The 16,140-nt window shown below is 42.2% G+C and overlaps 1 protein-coding gene across 1 annotated transcript; it reads right to left on the bottom strand.

Annotated features, from left to right (window-relative positions):
* Window positions 1-3,104: 3,104 nt before the first annotated feature.
* LOC147637292 (uncharacterized) lies at window positions 3,105-12,373 on the bottom strand. Its single transcript, XM_086800932.1, has 27 exons — window positions 11,844-12,373; window positions 11,408-11,546; window positions 11,200-11,271; window positions 11,039-11,110; window positions 9,479-9,550; window positions 9,135-9,206; window positions 8,947-9,018; window positions 8,683-8,754; window positions 8,522-8,593; window positions 8,368-8,436; window positions 8,213-8,284; window positions 7,969-8,040; window positions 7,794-7,865; window positions 7,590-7,661; window positions 6,746-6,817; window positions 6,566-6,637; window positions 6,413-6,484; window positions 6,231-6,302; window positions 6,011-6,082; window positions 5,796-5,867; window positions 5,584-5,655; window positions 5,402-5,473; window positions 5,236-5,309; window positions 4,991-5,125; window positions 4,531-4,869; window positions 4,075-4,442; window positions 3,105-3,985 (listed from the first exon to the last, which is right to left on the bottom strand). The coding sequence occupies exons 1-27, from the start codon at window positions 11,962-11,964 to the stop codon at window positions 3,632-3,634; spliced, it is 2,967 nt and encodes a 988-aa protein (XP_086657058.1). The 5' UTR covers window positions 11,965-12,373; the 3' UTR covers window positions 3,105-3,631.
* Window positions 12,374-16,140: the final 3,767 nt, after the last annotated feature.

The following is a 16,140-nucleotide window of genomic DNA, read 5'->3' as shown; positions in this document are numbered from 1 at the left end:
GAGAATGAATGGTAAAAATACAAATTGACCCTGATCTTGATTCCGTAGCCTTCAAACCTTGTGTCGGCAAAAAGCCTTCAACAGAAAACATTATATGCACAAACACAGAGACAAAGGACACCATTGAATTCGTTGCTTGTTATGTTCATCATGCTGCGTTGTACAATGTGCATAATCCATATACAAGAGAAGAGGTGGGAATCAAGAGGGCAAACCACACCCAACACACTTTGTCACACCTCGATATATGAATGTGCCCCTACTAAAGTGCTAAGGGTGAGTACACGCGCATCAACACCTTGGCTAGCCCTACTTAAAATATAGGTCCATGGCTTTCCAAGGCCGCCTAGGCTTGTGCAAACACTTAATCTAAGCATGTAATCACCATAATTAATCCCATGACTTTTCATAGACAAGCAATGATCATTTTTAATATCACAACTGCCAAATGGATGGTGTCAATGCCAGAGAGGTGTCTAATGAGTGTTAACACTAGCCGACAATCTTACTTTTGCTGGGTTGTTTTGGTGATTCTCTGACTCCCACTCATCAGTTGGACCTCTTGTGATAATGTCTCTAATCACGTTTACAAAACTCCTCTGAGTAGTTGTAGAGGAGTCAAGTACTCGAACTTCTTGGTCCATATGAGATTCTGCAGTAGTGATAGGTTCCTAGTAATAGGCCTCACCCAAGCTAGCATCTTTTCTATCACTTGAATACTCAGCCTCACTAGGGTTGCTTGGATCGTGTGAGATTCCAACAAGGGTTGTGAAATGTGTAGTGATTCTTCTTGTAATGGTACCCTCAATTATTTTAGTGGGAGATTCAATCCAAAAATCCTTCTTGATATTTGTGTACGTGAAAGGATGATCAACTTAAAACAAACCCTTCTTAATCACAAGTTATTAAGAATCCTAATATAAGATTAATCATGGTTGTGTGCAACATAAATCAAGCATAAACTAAGATATATTAAACTATACCAAGAACTCCATAAAAGAGAGAGAGAGAGAGAGAGAGAGAGAGAGAGTAATACACTCAACAATACTCTAATGCATACATTGTTGTGAACCATACAAATGAAAGGCTTGTAATATAGATAGCCATTAACCCAATCTTAGTTACACATCATGCCATGTGACAATCTCTATCATACATTCTTTTATGTGGCTCTCACCATTCACACAATATCTTATGTGGCATTCTTATCTTTCCACAATATCTTACACCTCTAGGATACGTTCACATACTCAACCAAATAACCCAAGCTTTAGTTTATATTGCACATTTCAACACAAGTCGCATGGTGGCCCTATAAATTTTAGATTTAGATAATTTTTTAAGCTTTTAGTCTCTGTTTAACTCATGAATGTGTTCACAAGTTGAAAATGTGTATTCCTACTTGGTGGGAACGTGTGGCCAGATCCTTGTTGGACTTATGAATAAGTGTTCACAAATCAATGAACATGCATGGAAATATGTGAACATGTGTGGCCAAAGAAGATAGAAACGTGCAAGGCTAGATCCTTGTTAGACTTGTGAATAAGTGTTCACAAATCAATGAACATGCATGGAAATATGTGAACATGTGTGGCCAAAGAAGATAGAAACGTGCAAGGCTAGATCCTTGTTAGACTTGTGAATGTGCATTCACAAATCTGTGAATGTACGAATGTACATGGCCATAAAAGATAGGAATGTGCATGGCCAAATCCTTATTTGACTTACAAATGTGCATTCATAGAAGAGAGTGCACAGGAATGTGTGAACGTGTTTGGCTAGAGAAGATAGGAACGTGCATGGCTAGATCCATTCTTTACTTAATGGTGCATGTTTTTGGGTTTTGGATTTAATAGGATACTTTATAGCTTTTCTTTACCTATCTAATGATGTGCTTAGTACAACCTAAGTATTAATGTTGAGATTAATACCTAGAACAAATAAAACTCAAAATTTTAATTACAAAAAAAAGAGCTTAAATTAAAGAAAATGTAAAAGAACACACTTCTTGGTAATCATGTAACTTGATCTTGAAGAGTTGCTCCATGCTCCATTGTACTAAGGTAATTAAATAAATAAAAAACAGGCAACAAATCATGAGTTAAACAATACCGATCGGTAGATTTACATTCCAATTGGGCTACGACAATACTCTAAATGTATAGAATGGGAGTCCTAAACTAGGGTGTGCTTCGCGGACAAAGCAACTCTACAAATATTCACCCATTTGGGAATATACATGAAAGAAAAGATATATGAAAGAAGAGAAAAATGTTAAGGGTCTTACCGTCTTGCACCTCTAGCCACTCAGTAGAGAAACCCTCTATAGGGTCCTCGACCTTGCCGACTCTGGACATCAAGAACTGAACTTGTATGTTAGATTCTTCTACAATAGGGCTCCCTTGAACCATGCGTGGAAAACTTGAAGGCAGTCAGTCCAGGACTAGCACTAGCCTGTATTTAACCTCACTAGCTTCGCATAGTCGGACTTTGTCTGAGTGCTCCCCAAAAAAAAAAAAAAAAAACGTTTTGCTTTGTTAAGACCTAACCTCTCTTAACTTCGCAGAGGCGGCGAACTCAAAGCTTCGTGAGACCACATTGGAATGAGAGCACATGCAACGCACAAGGTTTGAAACCTGCTCCCAGAAGAAAAAAAAACTTGCCGATGCAAAACATAATACAAAGAGATAACCTAACACGGTACATGCTAGCCATGATAACATTGCCTTAATAACAGGTACAAAGACATAGTAGTGTATCAAATATCATATATATGGTTAAGATATTCAGCAATCATATGATACTGAAAATTATCCTGTAGATGGTTAATCATAAATAGGTAGGTAGGTGGTTATAATTTGCATCTTAGTAAAAATCCTCATTAATATAGTTTTCAGCATACTATTTTAATACAGAATTCTGATTATTGTACTAATAGTGGTTATATACAAAACATTAATTGCGAATGTGTTGCTATCAGAAATGAAGGGGGGCCGGCCCAACCCAGAGAGGCCTATGGTGAGAAATCTTCACTTAAAACACATCATAATAACAACACTTAAACAAGCCCCTCCCTGGAGGAAGCCAAACATGAATATATGAAGTTTGTTCAATAATAATGCTGGTGTTTTCTATTAAAAAGGTTACATGATGGCATTGTGTATGGACGTGTGTCCTCACGTGCTGTGCGCGCTCTTTTACAAAGCTGGGACAGCCACTCCTGCACTTGTGGTTGTCTCTCTCACTACTTTTACTTACTTGGGGGAAAAACACACCACTCAAACCGATCAGAACAACTGCACATAAATATATAAAGAGCTGTTGCAAGAGGCCATTGTGATTCAAAAAATACTCAAGCTTGCTTTTGCGGGGTTAACCAGGTGTGCAGCAAGTAGGCCTCTCCCCCGACTGCATAGAATTGAGAATGCATTCTGGTACCCCATCAGCAGGCAACAATCATATAGAAGAAGCTACTCTTAGGGTAGTAAAGCAGCGCAAGCAAAACTGGTTATCAAAATTCGGCCACGCTACAAAGAGAGCATTACCTTATACAAGGGTTGAAGCACCCTTTTTTACGTAATCACAACACTAGGGGGCTTGTCATGGACCATCACAAAACCCATTACCACCATTACACCGTGTTCTGCGATATCACCTCTCCAAACTTGACAAACAAATGGCCTCCTGATGTGCTGCTGCTGCCAGTGAGGTCTTCTCTGTGCTTGCTGTCGGCATATTCATCCAAGTAGCGACGGTAGTTCAATCCTACTCGCCCTTGTAGAGTAGCCTTCGGCACCGTCGCAGGAAACAATGTTAAGAGCACCCTCACGACATCATGCATGCTTGGCCTTGCAGAAGGCTGCTTCTTGCTACACAGAAGGGCTAACTGCAGCGCCTTGTTGACAGATGCTAGGTCTGTACAAGTACTCTTGACTTCAGGATCCAAGGTCTCCATCATTGCACTAGAATCATTCTTCAGCAAGACCTGCATGGTGATGAAATCATACTCAGAAGAAGCTTTTTAATACACTCAATGGCAATCAGAAAAGCAAAACTCCCCATAAGCTTACTTACCCACTGATGGAGATTGATCTCATCATCAACTGCCTTTCTGCCAGTTATAAGCTCTAGGAGGACGACTCCAAAGCTGTAGACATCAGATTTTTCATTCAACCTAGATGTTCGAGCATACTCGGGATCAATGTAGCCAATTGTTCCCATTACAGATGTGGATGTATGTGCCTTGGAAGAGGAGAGGCTTTTAGCTATTCCAAAGTCTGAAAGATGGGCCTCAAAGTTTTCATCCAAGAGTATGTTGGAGGTCTTCACATCTCTGTGCACAATCCGTGGATCACAATCATGGTGCAGATAGGCTAGTCCTTGGGCAGCACCAAGGGCAATTTTGAGCCGAAGCCCCCAATCAAGCTTTACTTTCGCAGATCCTACGAAATAAACCCATTATAGTCTTCATCAGTGAACGCCATTCAGAGAAAAGCACATTTGGAAGAAAAAAAGATCGCTTTGACTTACCATGAAGTAAGTCCCATAGGCTTCCATTCACCATGTAATCATAGAATAAGAGATTGCCATGTTGTGACAAGGAGTAACCTTGAAGGCTAACAAGATTTCTGTGCTTTATTCTTCCCACTGTTTCTAACTCGGTCTCGAATTCCCTCATGTTTTGTTGATAATGATTGTAAAGCTTCTTTACAGCAACAGGTTTGCCACTCTTCAATGTACACCTGTACACTGTGCTTGAAGCACCAAACCCAATGGCATACTTTTCACTCAAATTCTCCGTCAGTCTCATGATGTCATCATAGGAATGAAGTGCCAGGTCCATGTGAAGAATGACCATACGAGGTGGTCCTGGCAAGAAAAAAAATACAGACCTAAGCTAGAAGGTCACTTCAAAAGCACATGGGGAATTTGAAACACATGGCTAATCATGGAAAGAGAGAGAGAGAGAGAGAGAGAGAGAGAGAGAGACCTTGAAAAGGCTTGTCAAAAGCTTTGGGAAACTCTTTGGGCTGGCGGCTGGATCTCCACACCCAGATAGAGAGAGCACTGATGGTTATTACTCCACCAATCGCAAATCCAATGATCATCCTCTTCGATCTTGAGCCTAAGAAACTCATGTATATTTTTCTTGTGAGTTGCCTTGCCATATAAGCCTACAAAATGACTGAACTTAACCGCAGACAGATAGGAAAGTAGCAAAGCTGGAAGCCTTACCAGTTGGGGGCTTGGACTGCATATTGCACAGTAAACCAACAAGGCTACCACATAGCAGTCTATTCCCAATATAGCTGTAGCAAAACAAAGATGCATTGAAACTTTCACTGGCTTTAGTGTCTTGAAGCAGACAAGCAAACATAATCAATCAAGAAAGGAAGCCAACCTCTCAGCGGGAAACCTCGAGAAGTTTTTTGAGGTAGGAATTTCCCCTGAAAAGTTGTTGTATGACAAGTTCCTGCAGAGATCAAGCATACTTTAGACGATGCATGTGATTTAGGACTAGCAGGAAGCTTAACTTTTTGACCATCAGCAGAGGTGCTCAGTGGGCACAGCAGACCAACTTACAAGGCAGTCAGACTGAAACAGTTCACGATCTCTGGGGGAATTTCACCTGAGAGTTTGTTATTGTTAAGATACCTGAACAATACATGAGAATACGTCTATCAGCCTAACAGTAATATCCATTCATATAACCTTATTGTGAAAGAAAGTGATGCTTTCTGAACTCTCAGTTTTGAATCCATGAAAATTGCAGGCAGAAAGGGACAGTGAATTACAAAATATCAAGATTCTGCAACTGCCCAAACTCTTGGGGAATACTGCCCACTAAGGCATTGTTTGAGATGTCTCTGCCCAAAACAAGGCCCTATTAGCATCAGCATTCCACATTTGTTCAACCATACAGGCAAAACAAGGCCTTTTCAATGCATCTTAGGCCTTGTTTTAGCATCAACATTTCCAGTATAGAAGACCACAGAATGCTTGTACCCACAATTTGGATATAATCCTCAAATTTCCAAACTCAGCAGGAATGACTCCAGTGATCTCATTGGCACTTAAATCACTGTCAAACATGAAAAAAAGCAATTAATTTCATCCTTTTTAAAAGAAAATAGTTTTCAAACTAACTAATGGAATACCCCCCACCCCCCCCTCAAAAGTTGACCTTTAAGTAGCAAACATTTCACACGGTAGCTCGAGATGCATCTTACAGAATCAAGAGATGTTCAAGGTCCCCGATTGAGTTCGGCATAGACCCTGCAATTTGGTTATGAGAGAGATCCCTGGTAACATGGACATATTTGATGAAGTCTTAGGGTCTGGATCGAGCTTCTGTCAATCAAGGCCTTATAAAGGATTTCATAAAATCTATTAAATGACCAAAGGTCCTTACAGGGTGTCCAGGTTGCGAATATGGCCAAGCTCCTGTGGTATACTTCCTTGTATTCGATTTGATGACAGATTTCTGCATGCAACAAACCAATGCAGTAAGAGGACTAATAAAAGTACTAGTGCCTTTGTCCAAAGGTTGCATAGGCAGGCTTACAAATACGTTAGGCTGACTATTCTCTGAAACTCATCAGGTATTGTGCCATTGAGTTTGTTCCCATGGACATTTCTGCAAAAGAAAACACCTAGGGTTCAGTCCAAAGGCTAATTGTCAATCAAGTCAAATGCTAGCTAATTGCAAATGCTAGAGCTCAAAACATCAGTATGGTGCTCTTACAAGTGATTCAAGTTTATGCAAGAGCTTAGATTCTCAGGAATCGGGCCCTCGAGAAGATTGTTTGATAGATCCCTGTAAACCAAGGACAAGTTGTAGGAAGAACATATTACAACAGAAACAAATAGGTGGGTTATATTGAGCTTTTCTCAAATCCCTCTCAGTATTAATTTGCACTGGTGAGATGTGGCATATCAGAGTCATGGCATCAAATGGCAAGGCCTTACAAATTATGGAAGCTATGTTCAACTAATACCAACAGTATTAGTGTAGGACCCACGAAAGTGGTATCACAACAGTTTCCAAAAGCTTGAGTGCCTCCCATACATATCCATTCAGACATACTGCATCATCTGCAGCTAGGTAGCCAGAGTTATGCTCACCTGAATGCAAGCTCTACACAAAGAGGAAAGATGGCTACATGGACAGTGGATGGGTACATTTATTGATTATGTATGCTTGTGCATTTGTCAAATGCATATGTAGGTCAGGAATGCACCATGTAAGTATGTATGTATGTACATACATACACTAGGTCCCTAATGCACTATGATATTATATGCCTGGAAGCAGGGGCATACAAGGAGGGGCAAACCAGCAGTAGCACTCGACAAGGAAAGTACAGCAGACTGATGAGAAAACCAGAAGAGAATTCTACAATTAACTAACAGCAAGACCAATGAAAGTATTTGGCCTGCATTTAGTGCACACAGACTGGACTTACTAATGGTCTGCACACAAACAAGGTAGTGATTGAATATTCCAGTATTAAGGCAGCAGGAAATGAACCTTTGCTTATAAGACCTTCAATGCCACAATGACCTACACTTCTACTTTTTGAACTTACAGCTCAAACAAATATTGTAATCTCCCAAGCTCTGATGGAATCGTTCCAGACAATTCATTGTCATTTAGTTGCCTGCAAACAGTGCAACGAACAGGTAAGCAATATATGGTGAGCTACACGTTCTTATAGATTATGAAGCTAGAAGAAGAGGCCACATCAATATCTGAATCTAATCCAGGCATGTGCAGTGAGAAATTTCCTTACAAGTAGCTCAATTTGGACATGTTCCCAAGCTCCGGAGGGATTGATCCACTGAGGTGATTGCCATGAAGATAGCTGTACAGCAAATGATATGACCTTTGACTATCAAAGAGGCAAATAAAAGAGAAACTCTAGAATTTTGGGAGACTGCATTTTAAGAAGCTGAAAATGTCCTTACAGCTTTCCAGTGTAAGTGAGGTTTCCAAGGATTGGGGGGATCTGCCCATGCAGCTGATTGTAACTGAGATCCCTGCATAAACCTTACTATGTATGAGAAGCACTGGGTATGAAAGGCAAATATAAGAGATGTTTGGATGGGCTTGGCCATAGATGATCTTTAAAAGACACTAAACCCTGTGCCTAAGTGAAAATTTCATCAAGTCTTTCTTTAAGGAATGCACCAACAGAATGCCAGCACTTACAAAACAGCAATTGCTTGCATTAGCCCAATAACATCTGGGATTGTACCAGTCAACTTGTTTCCTTGTAAGGATCTGCATGGACAAGCCAAACCACAATTCATACCTTTCACTACAAACTACAGAAGACTGACTTCAATTATTAGTGCTCCACTTACAAAGTAGCAATCTGGAGGAAGCCAATGTTAAACGGAATTTCTCCAGTGAGTTGGTTGAAGGACAAATCCCTGTAAATGTGGTACGTTTACGATAAGAGTTTAATCACATGTTTTCAGGCAGATAGGGAAATATGGTAGCAGAACAAGATCATACAAGACTTCAAAACTTGTGCAGTTTCCAATGCTAGGTGGGATGGCTCCAGAGAGATTGTTGCTCCTCACATCACTGTGAACGATAAGGGGAAGCTGTGAGATGCCAGATATTTGAGCTTCTAAACCACTGTTAAGAAACATCCAAACACGTATGATACTTACAAGTACCACAGCCCTGTAAGCCTGCACATATCAGGAGAAAGCTTCCCAGACAAAAAGTTGTTTCGCAGGCCTCTGGCAAATAAGAGAAGTCTCGTGGTGAGGACTGTAGGAAAACAGGTTACTCATGTTTGGAGGCAAATGGTGAGCTTGATAGGGTCATGTTTTCTTCGCTCTTCACATACATGATGCATCTTGCAATACAAACATAGAAAGTAAAAGGATGCCATTCAATCTCTCCCCGAACCTATTTTGAGGCCAACTTACAAGTACTGAAGGACTTCACTCCAGTAAATTAGTGAGGGAATTTCACCAGACAGCTGATTCTGAGCCAAATCTCTGCATTCAAAATGCACACAGCCTCACATTTATATGCCAGATTAGCCTTACATTAATATACCAGTTAATCCTAGTAGTAACAACACCACCACCATAATGGCACGAAATGAACTCACAAGATTTTTAGGTTTGGAACTTGTGATAAGGTGGAGGGGATTGGACCCGTGATCTGATTGCTCTTCAGGATACTGAAAAAAAGAGCGAGGTATTCCTCTTATCATATAAGATGCTCACATGAGAAAAACACCTAGCATACTTTCAACATGTCACACTAAGCTCTAGACCTGCAGACTGTGTCCTAGTAGGAATATTTTTTACACGGTAAGGTGCAGACAGTGCCAGCAGGTTCTAGCCTGAGTGGTCACATCAACTTGCCGCTGTGCATGTCCAAGATTCAAACCCTGGCACCTATATAAATACATATTATTTGTATTAATGCAGACAGTACCAAAACCCTTACAGATGTTCCAGCTGCTTCAATCTTGAGATAGAAAATGGGATTTCCCCAGTTATAGTGTTGAATGAGAGATCCCTGCACCACAGAATAGACACTATGATCAATTCTATGCATGAACGAAAACCATATCAGGATGAAACTAGCCCCCTGCAGGGTATGTAATGTCATGAGGAGCACTCACTAGAAAAAGTCTATTTAATACTCTTTTAACTCGAAAAAAAGGAGAGCAGCCTTGCCGCTTGCATAAAGACACAACAGTTCAGTGCCAGAGAGACAGGTGTTTCTCATTACTTGAAAAAACAAAGCATCACTTAGATTTGAAATCTAGCAACATTCCCATGCATTCCACCTGCCTCTAGAATGCATGGATGGAATGCAAGAAAGTGCACAACCATTCTCATTGGATGCCTTCGCTGGTATGGCCTCTGTCCACATGAAACCCAAAGCATTTTTCTTCTCTGCAACTCTTATTGCAAAAAACATACCCACTGTGACTTGCTCCATGCCACCACCAAGCAGCTGTTTGACTGAAACCCAGCTGCTGGTATGCAGACAGCTGCCAGCACTGGCCTTACAGAGATTAGACGTTGAGGGGGGACGAAAACTTCCACTGTAGTGGTCTTTATATATACCTAGATGAATCCAGGAACATGCCCAAATTCACCTTTTAGGAATGTTCATGTTATATACTCATGGTAGTCAACCCACGAGACTATATAACTATCAACTCCATTATGCATAGTATGGACTAGATACTACGACATCCCCACTAACGTCATCAGTGCCCAATAGTGGGTGTAGAACTCTATGTCAACATATGCTCTCACACACGCACTCCACACACACATAAGAGCATATATTGACACAAAGCCCTAAGTACTGAGTTTCTATCAAACCTCCGGAGATGCAGGGCAAACTCAGCCATAATGAAGACTAGCACTAAGGGAAGTAGCAAATAGAAAGAATTAGTTCAGCAAATAAGTAGTTGATAGGGCAAATGCACCGCCTAAGATAGAAAGAATTAGCACAATATCAACTATACTCTGTTTACCCTGTTTACCTTCCTAGGGTGTCTGGTCAAATGGGTAAGTCCACCTTGTAATACTTTTAACTTTTGCTTTTCCGAATTTTAACAACTGCAAATCAAGTGTCATGGTTAGGTTCTCTACATCTTCTCTGGGATTGCTATTGCTCTTGAACTGATCGGGACCTTGAACTAAATACATGTAGATCTCCTATAATTATGGATCCTGTCCTGGTAGCACTTCTTGTTTCCGAGATATACATTGTTTAAAACCACGGTTTAAATATTGGAGCAGTAATGCATCTTCTCTGAAATTGACATTGCTCTTGCGCTGATAGGACATTGAATTTAATGCATATAGGTCTATTATTATGAATCCTGTGCTGGTAGCAACTGTTGTTTCTGAGATATACATAATCTAAAACCACAGATTACAGACTGGAGGAGTACTCTACAAAGTAGCCGCACTAAAAAGGTTGTTTGATGCTAGATTATCCCAATTTGAATCCGAGATGGCAAAGTGGGGGAGAAGAGCTCACAGGTATTGTAAGCTCACACAGCCGCCAATCTCATCAGGAATCTGCCCAGAAATCGAGTTGTGGCTGAAATCGCTGCAGAGCAACACGATCCATACAATGCTCAACACGAATGTTGCCTCGAAATCCAACAAGTAAACAGAGAGCTGGCCATTTGTACTCACATGCTCTGCAGATTCTTGAGTTTTCCGAGGGACGGGGAAATCTCTCCGCTTAAGCTCAGGCTCGAAAGGTTCCTGGAAAAACAACACAATTGAGAATTTTATTTTGTTTTTTTAATAATCGCGCACCGATTAACTTATGATCGTTCAATAGGTTGGATTATCCGAATTAAATGACGGGATTAAGGTTGCGATTCGACGAAGTGCGTACAGAGCGGTAACGGCGAATGTGACGTTGTCGCATGTGACCCCTCTCCAAGAGCAACGGTCGGACTTCATCGCGGCACCCCACTCGTAAAGCTCGTTGCTGGCATCCACCAGCGCCCTCTTCACCTCCAGCAGCGCTTGCCCTGCCCAGCAATTACAGTAAGAGAAACCCTCATTTCGATAGAACAGTAATACCTTCATATACATCGCCAAGGTGACCATCGCCAGTTTCTCAGAGCGGGGTTGCTAAACAGGACATAGTTGCCCTGAAGCCCGCTACTTTGCTCTTTAATCCAAACCTTTCCCCTTTCACTAAATCTCGCTGCATTTGCATTGTCTTGCTACAGTACTCCTTTTCACAATGTCCGCCGCCCTCTTCACCCCGATTCTCCGAAGAAAGGGACGCCATGGGAGAAAAGGAGTAGGATAAACGGACGTACCTTCGCTGGGTATGTTGCCATAGCTCGTTCTGGTACACAATACAGCCGCAGCCACTAGCACTATTACCCAACGAGATAGTGGGAGCTCCTCCATCCGCTTTCGTCGAGCAGGGAAGGCCATGTCTGCGGTCAAAGACGTTGCTTCAGACTCTGTTTTTATGAAGGTCTCTCCATGGAAGCTGGTGCACAATTTTAGATGGAAAAGGGTTTCAGAGGTCTCTGTAACCTGCTGTGCAGTGGGCTCACTGCTTCAGCTGTGTAAAGGAAGAGAGAAGGGAGTGGCCAGGAGATGCACAGCCTGGTAAAATGAAAGGACGAAGTTACGGCAAGTTCCCGGTGTAAATCCCGGCCGGGCACTTCGTTTGTCCGGCCCTCGCGCACCTTTGCGGCGCCGGGTCCTGCTGAGATCTGTTGTGGACCCCGCTTAGGACGGGCAGGCGACCGTCTGTGATCAACCCGTGACCGGCTCGAGAGGGGCGCTGGCGGCGGCAGAGGACATCGAGCGGCGCTTAAAAATCAGGTGGCAGTACGTCGGAGGACGTCTCGGGCCTTGTGAAGTTGTGGCCGCACGGCACTGCTCACGGCCACGACAGCAGACGCTCCTCACGCCACGTCATCCCGGTTCGACTATCTATACGTTCGTGACGGTTCCCGTTCTTCGCACGTGCCGAGACTCGCTTTCACATGCCTCCACACGCGCCATGATAACTGCGCCAGTCCGGCCTGGTTTGGGTTGGTTCACGGTTCTTGCCCGCATTGCAACTTGCGCGCCCTTTTGCAACCGGTTCAGCGGCTTCAGCCGCCATCATGTGCCCGCTCGCGGCGCCAATGGGCACGGCTACCGCAGCATGCAGGGCGGTGAACGGGACGGAAGGACTGGCAATTGGTTAAGCTCTGAGGACTGGAATACGCCGAGCCTGCACTTTTCTTTTAACACACATTCGGGAGTGGGGACCGTGCTCACGCCACGGCCCCAGTGTTCGAAAAAAACCCGGGTATAGTGTAATTTGCACTTGCAGATTTTTAAAATTACCTTCAAATTTGAAACTTAAGGGTACAAAAACCTGCAGATTTTGAGGGGTTGTAGAACAAAAACCTTCAAAATTTGAAAATTTTCTTTATAAATAATTTCACAATTTTTAGATGAAGGTTTTGTACTTTTTGAGAAAATAGTTTTTTTCGAACACTGCACGGCCCGCTTGTGGCTTGGATTTAGATAATCTGGCTCTGGACGGCTCGTAATAATCCGTGTGGTTTGGTCACCTGCCCGAGCCGGGCAGAATGATCGCTTTCACACGTGACACGTACTGCGAATTTTTAAAACCTAAAATGAATATATATTTTAATACAATGCACGCGTCTCAATTTCAGAATGCTAAATTCAAAGCCTCCAAACATCATATATCTTTGCTCAATGAAGAGCCGATCATTGTCTAGCCTAGACAATTTTTATGGAACATTACATCAATCCTCTTCACCACCGATTTCGATTGAAGAGGAAGTTAGCCCTGCGTTCATTCGTGCTTTCCAAACTCACCTCTCCCTTCTTCTCATCCGTGGGATTAATAAGAAACAAAACTCTCCTTTTTTTTTTTTAAAGAGCATTTTCTTCACACTTCCTCCCATCAATTTGCAAAGGCTTTCTTTTTTCTGGAAGATAAGACAAGTACTTACAAGGCTGGGTTCACAAGAGGGCGACGGAAATGGGAGCCTAAAACCCCCATTTCTGGGTGGAATCCATCCTGTGCATGCCCTTCCGTTGCCCCCCAGTTCACACGGAGAGGTGGAAAAGCCTCTGTTCCATTCTTCCGCCACGCCACCCCACTGTGCCGATGGAAAGAAGTTTAATTTACTTGCTAAACCTTAATAAAGAGAACCATATAAGAACACACTTGGACACAAAAATGGAATATTGCTCATTAATGGATGTTTGTGCTACAAATCCAACTTTTCTCACTAATGCGTGCCTCGGCTATAAATACTAGGTGGAAGATGATGATGAATCCATGTCCGCCGTGCTCACCAAATACTTGTTGAATATTCACTCTTGATTGCTCTCGATACATTGCCCTAGCGAGGTTATCTCGTCTCTCTGAGCTTAAGCCAAGGTCACTAGCACCTTCATTGCCTCTTTGCGCACGCTCCGTTGCCTCCTCAGTTTCGACTCCTCTCGTAGCTCGTAATTCCATCATTGAAGTAGTCGCACTTCTTCGATCCTCTTCCGCATGGCCCGAACGTGCTAATTCAGCTTCCGCCTCTCGTACCCATTCCATATCAAAAGCTTCTCCATGGCAAATACAAATGTTATGGAGCACAAGGCAAGCAGCAACAACATCTGGCACATACCATAAGTTATAGAGTACACCTTTTCAACAAGATACAAAACCTAGCCTTAAACTAGTGTGGCAAGCCGTGGAAGTGAAGGCCACCTAATGTAGAGATCTCTAAGACGTGATGTGACAATTGCTTTGCAAAAGTCTATAACTATGCAACAGCTTGTGCTCGTTGCACAACCATGGAGATCACCTAACATTTCTAGGCCTGAACCTGTAGCTAGCCTACTAAGAGCTATTGCCACTCTGTTTTCAACAGATATTGCTTGCCGCATGTTTGTGCTCATCTTGCTCATTGAGGGAGAAAGCTTTCCACAAAGGTAATGAAAAGTTTCTCTACTCACTAAACATGCTTGCATTGTATGCACTCAATAAGAAGCGTTCTAAAAAGCCTTGAGGTCGTGGATAAGCCCAAGATCTCCTACGCTCATGACCACTTCTATGGTTTGAAATCTTCCTAAAGTTGACAGAATGTGCCATGCATTGAGTTACATGGAGCCACGATTGGACTAATGCCTCATCATTATGCATGGTTGGTCCCTTAAGCAATTCATTGATAGCTAAGGAGCACAACCATGCACAATAGAGTGCAAACTCCTTAGACATGACCATTGGAACCCGTAAGACAGTGGTTGACCACAAGATTATTAGCATGAGAATAAATAGCCAATGAAAATTAACAAATACTACACAACAAAACATTTGCAAGTTTGCATTTGGAAAACCCTAATGGGTGGAAACCTTGGATGACGAAAAAATTATAGAGTACACTACAAAACTCAAAGACATAAAGCTGGATTCCTAGGAGTCATGTGCTACTTGTCACGACTTTCAGCGTATGCTAAACTTATCTCTCTTCTTGTATGTTGTAGGTACCATGGGTTCGGCATGTTGGAGTCCATGGTACCTACAACATACAAGAAGAGAGAGAAGTTTAGCATACGCTCAATGTGTTCAACACAACCCAAGAAGCAAGTCGACATGTCTTCATTTGTCACCTTTTGTTCGGATGTAGCAATGCTCTCTCCAAGAGGAATCTACAATTGCAAACACACATTTATAAAGGAGCATTAGTACACCATATATTAGTGTGAAATTGCAAACACCATTGCACCCACTAAAAAATGAAGAGGGAGGGAACATTGTAATAGATTGCAACATTAATCCATAAGCTCATCGTCACCTCACAGTCTACAGGGCTCCAAAAGTTTGTACTTCGCTGCTTCCAAGAAATGGTGTACTCTCTGGTTTTTTGTCAAGGGCTGGATAGTGTACAATGGTCACATTTTATAGGGTCCCTTTTGAAGTTTTGGTACATTGGTCTCGAGATGTGGACGTTGGAAATTGTTGGGAATACAAACGTTGGAAATTGGAACGTTTGGGTGGTTGGAGAATAGAAGAGAAAAGGGATTAAAAATTGAATGGTGGTGGGGGGGGGTGCCAACTCAACGCATGCCTCCTACGTGGAGGAGGGCAGCAGATCCAAAGGTGTGGGGGGGTCGGCACATAATCACTGCGATCTCTACCACGACGTGGCTATGCTACTGGTAACTGTCGTCGCCTCGTGTGAACAGATCGTGTAGAGTTGGAGCCAATCGATTGGCGCGTACATGCTGCAGGCGTACTGCCGCTGCCTCATCTAAACCCAGCCTTACTAGGCTAAGTTGAAGCTATTTTTTCATGAACCGTAAGTCTAAGGCTTCAAAAAAATACTATCATGAGGCTTGAGCTTACCGAGAGGCATTTTCTACAAATTGATATGTAAGCAAACATGGTAGTGCTCGAAAAACATGGGAATTTGACATTGTTAAAGGATATAATTTATGCAATTTAGTTATTTTCTAATTTTTAGTGCTAGATCCTCGTTACTTTTGAGCATTACCTTGATTTTGATCGATTGGAAAAAACATTTTTTTCAAGCATTGCAGAGCACATGCTAGCATTGTACATCAATATATATGTAT

This window comes from Cibotium barometz, chromosome 7 (genome assembly GCF_041138505.1).
Source record: "Cibotium barometz isolate CiBa-2024 chromosome 7, ASM4113850v1, whole genome shotgun sequence".
Lineage (NCBI taxonomy): Eukaryota > Viridiplantae > Streptophyta > Polypodiopsida > Cyatheales > Cibotiaceae > Cibotium > Cibotium barometz.
The sequence above is the reverse complement of the archived record's forward strand: the minus strand, read 5'-3'. Positions and strand labels throughout refer to the sequence as shown.

What these genes read in the sequence shown, in the direction of transcription:
- LOC147637292 (XM_086800932.1), bottom strand. Translation starts at nt 11,964, where the DNA reads ATGGCCTTCCCTGCTCGACGAAAGCGGATGGAGGAGCTCCCACTATCT. An exon ending in ATTCGCAACCTGGACACCCT is followed by an intron (nt 6,303 to 6,412) that starts GTAAGGACCTTT and finishes CCATGTTACCAG; the next exon opens with GGATCTCTCTCATAACCAAA. An exon ending in TTGCAGAATCTTGATATTTT is followed by an intron (nt 5,656 to 5,795) that starts GTAATTCACTGT and finishes TGTATTGTTCAG; the next exon opens with GTATCTTAACAATAACAAAC.